The 9,206-nt window shown below is 44.9% G+C and overlaps 1 protein-coding gene across 2 annotated transcripts; it reads left to right on the forward strand.

Moving 5' to 3' along the window:
- The first annotated feature begins 3,830 nt into the window (after positions 1 to 3,830).
- Positions 3,831 to 7,698, forward strand: Vps28 (vacuolar protein sorting 28). 2 transcript variants are annotated; one of them, XM_076383446.1, is made up of 4 exons: positions 3,831 to 5,355; positions 5,439 to 5,702; positions 6,653 to 6,878; positions 6,965 to 7,698. In XM_076383446.1, the coding sequence occupies exons 1-4, from the start codon at positions 3,881 to 3,883 to the stop codon at positions 7,382 to 7,384; spliced, it is 2,385 nt and encodes a 794-aa protein (XP_076239561.1). In that variant the 5' UTR covers positions 3,831 to 3,880; the 3' UTR covers positions 7,385 to 7,698. The 2 variants fall into 2 exon arrangements, with proteins under 2 accessions (XP_076239561.1, XP_076239559.1); XM_076383444.1 differs by lacking the exons at positions 3,831 to 5,355; positions 5,439 to 5,702 and adding an exon at positions 6,257 to 6,397 and having other exon boundaries at positions 6,638 to 6,878.
- The last annotated feature ends 1,508 nt before the right edge of the window (positions 7,699 to 9,206 follow it).

Raw genomic sequence — 9,206 nt, forward strand, 5'->3', positions numbered from 1 at the left:
AGCCTCGAGTCCTCTCGCTGGCCGCGCAGCGATTCCTAGAAGCTGACACGAGCGGAAGTTCGAGCCTCGAATTCGGAATCGCGTAAAGCGCGGCGAACGCCCGTCTTCGCGCGTTCTTATACGCCGCGAGCATAGCGCCGACCGCGATTAGCCATTGCCTGAGAACACCTCCTCTCTTCCGATCCTCCCGAGCATCGTCTTCGACGCTATCTCTCCGCCTCTCAGCCTCCGTCGTCGCCGTTGTCGTCGCCGTCTCCGTCACTGCCCCTCGCAGCTTCCCTGGAAAGAACGCGCGATTCGATCGATTCCTGATTCACGATCCGCGAGATCGCCTGGCACACGCGATAATCGTTTTCCCTCGATACTCTTGGGCAGGGCTGAGAGAGAGGCGCGTCGATAGGATCTACGAGATCTGAAACTAGATAGACTCTACCTGCAGCCTTTTCGATCGCGATGCCCTCGAAACTGTTGTCGCTGTCGCAACGCGAACGGAATGCGCGAGGCTTCGCGAGACAACGCGCGAGACAACGCGCGAGACAACGCGCGAGACAACGCGCGAGACAACGCGCGAGGCGAGACGTGATCCGCGAGGAAACGCCGGAAACTGGCCGACACGAAAGCGTCGCGACAATTTGTCCACGCGACGGTCAACCAGAAAGCTTGTAGAAACGAGAGACGTCAACAGTCCCGGCCTTGGTTACGCCTCGAGCCCCTTGTGCTCGCAGCCTCGACGAATCGCGACCGTTTCCCAACCTTTCGACGCTTCTTCCGTCTCTGTCCCTTGGAGGCCGTCGCGACTCATCCGGTGACCTCGATACGCCGAGTTCTTTTCGACCTACGAAACTGCAAATTGAAATCGTCACGACATCCGATCCCTCGATTCCTCGTCCCTGCTCTGTGGGAGGCATTCTCGCTCGCGTAGAGGAGGATCGATCGAGCGCGCTGGATCCCGGATCCTAGAGCACGCGTCGCGACCGCGCGACCGCGCGTTTGCATTCTCGAGCCTCTTCGAGCTCGTTACAATTGCGAGTGACGTCACGAGTGCAAACAACGTCATCCCGCTTCGCACGCTGTCCCGTTCCCGATCGAGCTGTTCCCTCGCTCGCTCGCGCTCTCGCTTCCTCCTGCTCTGGACAGAAGAGAGGAAACCCTTTGCTCCTTCTCCCCCTGCGCCGTTCTTCTATGATAACGAAGTAAACTCGTTTATCGCGATTTCGAGCGAGCACTGTTACGTAACACGCGATAAGAAGTCCGTTCGAACGAGGAAAATATCGTGACAAGTAATTGCAAATCGGTGATGATTCGACGGATGGTCCTACACGCGATTGGAAAATTGCCATTGTGTGTGGGACACAGTTCGTTGCATATTCTGCGGAAAAAAAGGATTCGCGTGTCTCGCGCGCTAATTTAATCTCCGTCACGGCTCGATCGTTCCTCCTTTGCGTTTATGAGCGAGAAGTAGTTAGAATAATTCTATGAGGATGCTGGTTGCTCCGCGGAAATTTTGTTAACCACGAGACAGGGTAATAAAGAATTTATTTTCACGTCAACGAGGCGAGATAATTTCGCGCGAAGCCGCAGATTGCAAACAGCTGTATTTTACGATCGTACGTTTTAACTACCGGATAGTTAAACAAGGAGATTTATGACGAGGTGACAAAATTTTTCCATCGTGCCTCCGCTATCCTTCCCATCTCCAGAAGACTCTAATCTTGGCAGACTTCACCCCCTCGCCAGCTTCCCACTCGCGAGCAGCCATTGCTAATCATTGGCACGATAAAAATCCTTAACTCGATCTCAATCGATATTAACTCGCTCCCCCCTGTGCGTAACTCGCGTTGCGTTTCGCAAGCACAAACTTCCGGAATCTCTCTCTCTCTCTCTAGCCCTCCCCCGCGAGCATTCCTCTCACTCACAGTCTTACCAATCGAGGAGGAGAATTGGTGGTGCGTCCAGGGGATTCTGTCTCGCGTCAAATCTCTTCTGAGTCGGCGAGGGTGGACGAAGATCGCGTATCCGAAAAGGACAGGGACACCTTTGACACGTTACATAGCTACTCGGAAATTCGCTGGCGGTTTATTGAATGAATCACTGCGACGCCCGGCATCCGGCCACCTTCCACTGAGTATTCTCAAGCTTCCGAATGGTCTGCACACTCGGTGCTCCAGAAAGGAAACGTTCTCTTCCGCTTCCGACGCAGAGCTCGGAACACCGCGATCGGTATTCGAGCGACGATCGAAACAGTTCACTCTGGTCTTCTAGCTAGACCAAATCAGCTCTAGACGACTTCTAAATGATCCTAGGAAAGCAGGTTGTCACTCGTCCCATGGGTTCTAGTTTTCCTTCAACATCCACGATATTTCTGAATATATTTCCCTATCGCTGGAGCATACTCCTTGGCCCCCCTTCGACTAATTCCTTCGCCGTCTTTCCCTCGGCCTCCCACTCCCCCCTTTCTCTCTCTTTCTCTCACTCCCTCTCTCGCGGTCTCCCTGGTCGAAGAATAGACCGACAGCTAGCACTAGAAGGAGCAAATAGTCTCCATCGCGAACTGAAACTGAGGCACCCGTGGATACAAGGGGTCCGTCCACGGTATCCCATCCTCCTATCTATCGTTTCGAACGTCCCTCTTGGACCCTCTCTCTTACTCTCTCCGTCTCGGTCCCCCTCGAGCACGGCTCTCGATTCTCTCTCGGACACTCTCTTGGTCCTCTCTCGGTCCCTCTCGACCCGAGAGACCGATCCTCCTCCTCGCGCGTCAAGCCTCGATGCGTGCTTCCCTCCACGATCCTCCGGGAGAGACTCCCTCGCCCTCCACACCGCCACGATCACCACTCTCCTATCGCGCTACACGCTCGACTACTATCTCGACTATTAATATAAAAGGGGGTTCCTCGACACTCGCCGCCCGGTAATTGTTAGGCGTACATCAAACCGGCCCGCTCGAGCCGATTCAGATTTCAACGCGGTCCCGCAGACCCTTTCTTCGAGCAGCTTCTTCGTTCTTACTTCCGGGGATGCTTCCCTCGGGGGCCTCGTGGAGAGAGTCCTTGAGGTGGTTGGCTATGAGTGAGGAAACTTTGGGAGATGACTCTAGATGTCGAAATAAGGGGATTGAGAATAATGTTTCTTACTTATGACGCTTTGATAATTGGCTGAAGTAGCTAATGATGTTTGTAATTCTGTTGACTTTCTTTATTACTCTCAGTTACTGCTCCAAACCGCATTTCTGCGAATGCTTAGGTAATTATGTATGCGGTATCTTATCTTTGGCGAATTCGTGAGTAAGATTTTCATGTAGGTTGTTTCTGCCATGGTGTTATATATTTTTGTTTGTATTAAGAGGTTTATCCTATGAAGACTGGACTATTGTTAGGTAATCGATAATTAGGGTATTTGCTTCTGTTTTTCTACCTTTGCAAACCTAAACAAAAAATAATTCCTCAATTTGTATCTAAAAATTCTTTTTTTTTTATAAATGATTTTATTCTAAAGAGACAAGCGCCCTAGTTTTAATGAAGTCTTAATTTCAATACCTCCCTAAAAACTTTACCCTTTAACTTAAAAAATCTACCTTCTTCCTTAAACATTCTTTATTACCTTCTATGCAAATCAGACTCTATGAAACACATCCACCTTCCAAAAATGTTTAAATAGATCTTCCCGCGCAGAACATTCGAAAAGCTAAGGGCTGTTTCCATGAATGAAGCTCCGTGCCGCCCTTCTCCTTCACTTACTCTACTATCGCGTGTTTCCATGGCAACGTAAACATGGCCGCTGCGTACACGTATACCTACTGCGTTTTTAAAACGTGATCTGAAAATGGAATTGCAGAAGTTCTATCCTTTTCTGGGTTTCTTGTTCTAACGAAACATTAAACATGACTGAAAGGAAAGATCGAAGATTTGAGGAGAATACGAATCTCAGGAGGCGGAAACCGAGTCACGTGAGAAGATTAAACTTTGGGCAGACTATCCTAACCTTAGACACGGTTCAGGAATTTCAGAGGCAGAAAGACGGTGCATTGATTCTCAACAGAAACGTCGCGAGGATTCCTTGCACGGAGAAGGGAGAATTCGTGAGAAAGTGGATCGAAGCTCACAATGCTGGCGAGTCGGATGAATCGTCCCAGTCATCACCTGTTCTGGGGTCGATCGTCGCTAGACCCTCGGAGATGTCTCCGATTTTTGGCAACAGACGAAAGAGAATTAGAGGGAAAAATAGTGCAGCTAGAAATGCTATGGGTAACGCGAAAACTGCACGTTTTGATGACGCAAGAAATATCAAAGAAACACTAGGAGGCTTACCTAATGAGAAACAGTACTACAGAAATAGTGTTACTGATAAAAAGGAAAATATTAGAAGGAATTTGTTTAACTCTGACTCTGATGTGATAATTTCCAAAGATTCTGATACAAAAGGTTCACCTGTATTAGATACAAATATTTATTCATACAAGAGAAAACATAGAAAGGTAGAACAAGAGAACTTCCAAAGGAAAGCATTGGATCAAATAGAGAATAAAGTTACCAGAGCAAATGCAGGTTCTCCCTTGGCATGCACAATGGCACAAAGTGCAAGTGCATCCCCTATTTTGGATAGAAATGCATATTTGTATAAGAGGAAGAGGAGAAAACCAACTGAAGATACATATGTAGACACAAACATGAATTCTGTGATACCGTGCAATGTAGAAGCTGAACATTTGGAGAGCAAATGCAAGCTTATGTGCAGCCAGGCCCGGCTTATGCTATTAAAAAAGTTGGAGAACACTTTTGAAAATGAAAACACAGCATCTACTAGTAATAAGGATCCCAAAAGTTTAGAAGCATCTATTAGCTCTGATTCACCAGTTTCAGAGGTGAAGTTGAACATTGAGGACAGTCCAAAAAATGGAAAAGATACAGTGAAAATGGAAATAGAATCTAGCAATGAAGATAGCAATGATCATAAAGATATTATGAATATAAACAGCGATACTGATAAGAATCTTAGTGATCATATAGAAGATGCAGACACACAAGATTCTATTCCTACAATGAAAGACAATCTTGAAAAGCACAATGTATTCTTCCTTGCTACTAAATCTGCTTCTGTATCTTCACAAATATCAAACAATGACTCTGATGAAACATATTTCTCAAATGAGGGCAAACTTCGATTTATGTGCAAGAGCGTGAATCTTTCGCAAAAGATTTCGCAAATATCGTCGCAAGTAAACGAACCTACGAGTAGTAAATCGACTCAAAGTGCAATTTTTATAAGCACGGAAACGTCGCCTCAGAGACCAACTCTAGAGCCCTTAATGCAGCTAAGTCTTCTTGATTCAGGCAAGAAAAGAAGGAAGCCAAAGAAGTAAGTTATCATTCGTTTATAATTCATCGCTACTGAGTATCGATATAACTATAAATTATGAATGATTTCTTTTTTTGTTACAGAGGAAGTCTATCGGAAAAATTGCAGTCGCTGATCAATAGACAAATATCGTTTGTACGAATATGGAGACACCAACTTAATCAAACAATAAAGGAAGGTGGACCTACGCCTTGTGTCACCGTTTATGTACGAACATGCAAGGTTCACTATAGTAGACAATTTTTGGAGGGAATCACGATTGAAGATCCCTTCAAATTATTGCCACACGCGGAAGAACATAATTCCTCTAGAGTCATAAAGATAATGACGATTCCCGAGATCGTGGGTAAAATCGAAATGGGGTCCAAAAATATAGTACAAATTTTTCCTCCTTGGGAAATTTTAGACGATAAAGAACTGATGTTAAATGTAACATACTTAAAAGTAGTATCTAACAACGAAAAGGTCGACGTCGAAGAAATATCAAAAAACGCAGAGCACGCGAGACGATTAGTTGTTAAAGAATTCGATTGTCCTTGCATAAACGCTGGAAGAGTGATTTTATCTTGTCGAGATCGTCTTAATAAGCCTAATGTTATAGAGAAATTATTTAATCCATAATAAGATACAAATAATGCTTTTACCTGTTACTTAGATAGCAAGTATGTTGTTTAATATAAAGAAAATTCGTTTTTTGGTTTCTCTGATAATGTGAAAGCTTTTTTGTTGCGTATATCGTCCTGTAATAATTATGTTATCTAGTATTATAAAAGTGTTCTAATAAAATGTTATAAAAATTACTTGGAATATTTTTGTTCACTTTCTGCAAGTTGCATTCTAATTACTGCATGCGGATAAGGCAGACACTCGTTCATGAAGTTGAAATCTGTCCTACAGATGGCTGGTGTTCCCTGGCCTGATATGTGTCATTGTGGAGTAGTATCGTGTAAAGTTTGTTTAGTTTTTTCGAGTGCTATTAATTTTATGCAAATTTGGGAACCCTGACCTTACAAAATCGAGTCGAATCATAACAAATACAAAGGTAAACAATTAAATTACTATTATACTATCATTCAGTACTATCAACTTTATCACTCTATGAATTACTATTTTACTTGTCATTCGCATTAAGTCGTAATATCTACATGATCTCACGATTCTGTTCATTTACCAATACTCAAATTTTCGTACTCATGTGTGTGTGGATTCATACAGCTGATTGTTGTTGGCAGACCTAACCTCACACCTAGCATTTAACTTCATCGTTCTCCTTGCATTTTAGACCCTTGGTGCCCTCGATAATAATGTCGATAGCTCAAGACAGACCCGAACTCTACGAGGAAGTAAAACTGTACAAAAATGCCAGGGAAAGGGAGAAACATGATAACCAGGCAGACTTGTATGCAGTTGTAAATACCCTCCAACATCTAGAAAAAGCTTACATTAGAGACTGTGTGACACCAAAGGAATACACAGCTGCCTGCAGCAAGCTCCTGGTGCAGTACAGAGCAGCTTTCAAGCAGGTAATTAGAGAGAAAAATGAAAATCAAGTGATTTGATTAATCTGAAGCACCTACACCTACACTCAATTTAAATCTCCTCTCCACAGGTGCAGAGTGATCAGTTTCCTACCATAGATGCATTTGCCAGAGCCTTCCGGTTGGACTGCCCAGCAGCTCTAGAGAGAATCAAGGAAGACAGACCCATCACGATAAAAGATGACAAAGGCAACACATCCAAATGCATAGCAGACATAGTGTCCTTGTTCATCACACTCATGGACAAATTGCGGCTGGAGATCAAAGCAATGGACCAGCTACATCCAGATTTGAGAGACCTAATGGACACTATGAACCGCCTCAGCATCTTACCGAGCGATTTCGACGGCAAAGAGAAGGTCGCAGAGTGGCTGCAAACTCTGAACAACATGTCTGCGTCTGACGAATTATCCGATACGCAAGTCAGACAATTGATTTTCGACTTGGAGACTTCCTATAACGCTTTCAATAAAATTCTACACAATTCCTAATTACGAACTCTTGGTTGCACCGTATCGCAACAAGATTACACCGTGTATCGTGTACCTCCGATCGTTCCTTTAATTTCGCTCGAGGCTGACACAGAAGGTTCTTGCAGTACTATGTTTCTCGCTTTTTCGCAATTGTATCATATATGTATAACTATAGATATATACAGAAATATATATACAAAAGAATAATGCACAGAGGCGACTATTTTATATCCGGTTCTTGTGAAACGCATCTACGCAGTGAATTGTTGAATGTAAGATCTGGCGTATGTACAGCATCGATGAAATCAGCAATAAAATTAATCGTAAGTGTTCATTAGCCAACTTTATTCATACCTATCCTTCGCGCCGCGAAAATTCACGAGCGTATAAATTCACGAGTAGGCGAAAGGATAGTCGATCGATGGGAAGAACGCCCCAGGGCTGGGGGTGTCGATCGATCTGTTTGCGAACAATGATACGACAGAGCTAACTAGACCCCTGGCTCTTTGATGTGCCACGAACAGACTTTTCCAAGTCGTATTTACGTTAGTCCGCTGGAAACGCAAACGAAGAGGGTGATCTTTCGTCGCTCGAAGCTGCCGACAAACACAGCCGAGCGCAACAGCTACAAGCTTTTAAGCCGAGCTTAGCGCGCCAATGGTAGCTGCCTTTCAAGCCTGTTCTTTCCAATCTCTATTAGGAACTCAAATAAATTTCAATAACCAACGCTCGTTATACTTCCCCAGCTCTTTCGGCGGAGGTAAATGAGAGGAGACAAGGGTGGAGTGATCTCCTTAGATAACTGTACGTAACGGAAACGTCGTTAGTCGATAGAAGTTTGGAAACTCTCGAGTCTCACGTGCGTTCACCGCTTTGCGATTCAACTTTGAACAGTTTCCAGCAAAGGGAGCCTCCCCCGTCGAGGACGCTTAAGAGAAGAAGCCTTTAGTCGCTCCTGCTTCCGACTGGATCGAATATCAAATTTTCCTACAGAGGCCGATTTTCGTTTCTCGAGGTGTCTGGAAAATCTAATATTCTCGAGTCCTCGGGGATCGAGAACAGCGGGGGAGCCGCTCTGAAATTTCGAAGGACAATTGTTCCAACGTGCCTGACACAGAATATCGAGTGTCTGCTGTATTCTTTTCTAGATGAAATTCTCGGAATAAATGGCGAAGCTCGGGGTATTCGCGAACGACAGCAAGCATTCGCGTATTCATTTGCGAGATCGAAAATTGAACAGCAGCAATTTGGCGCAATCGTTGCTCGATACTCCACGTATCAATTCTTACACGCGAGTATTGAGTATAGGGAATCCCGTCTGCAAGAAAGCGCTTAAAAAGCGTGTCGCATCGCATCGCTGGAACGTGAGTAGTTTTGGAAAGCTATCGATACGTGGCTCTCGGAAACGAGATAGAAGGCGCTTTTATTCGAACGCCTATCGACCGTATTTCTTGCCTGGTTTTCGTGACGGGGATGGACGAGATCTAGACCACCACAATCATTCCTCACTCGACGCTGGAGTCGATAACCCTCCAAGTCTTCAATGCTTTTTCTCCTTTTTTTGTGTGGAAGAAAAGTGTATCCTCGTTAGCTTTTCAATCTTGCATGCGAGTAAATATTAAGTGGCGTTAATTTCCCCTCGAGTAGAATCAATTACACCTGGAGTGCGTTCGGGTAAATGAAATGCAAATTGTAAACGGATTACTCGCGATGCAGGGGAGGTACAAAACGTAGTGACTCTTGAAGCCTTTCCTTCCAAGTGGCAGAAGGCGAGCGCTCCTCCAAATTGCTGGCGTTTGTCGGTGATTGGAAGAATTTACGAGGCTTCAATCGGCTTCCG

The sequence above is a fragment of the Calliopsis andreniformis genome, chromosome 8 (assembly GCF_051401765.1).
Source record: "Calliopsis andreniformis isolate RMS-2024a chromosome 8, iyCalAndr_principal, whole genome shotgun sequence".
NCBI lineage: Eukaryota > Metazoa > Arthropoda > Insecta > Hymenoptera > Andrenidae > Calliopsis > Calliopsis andreniformis.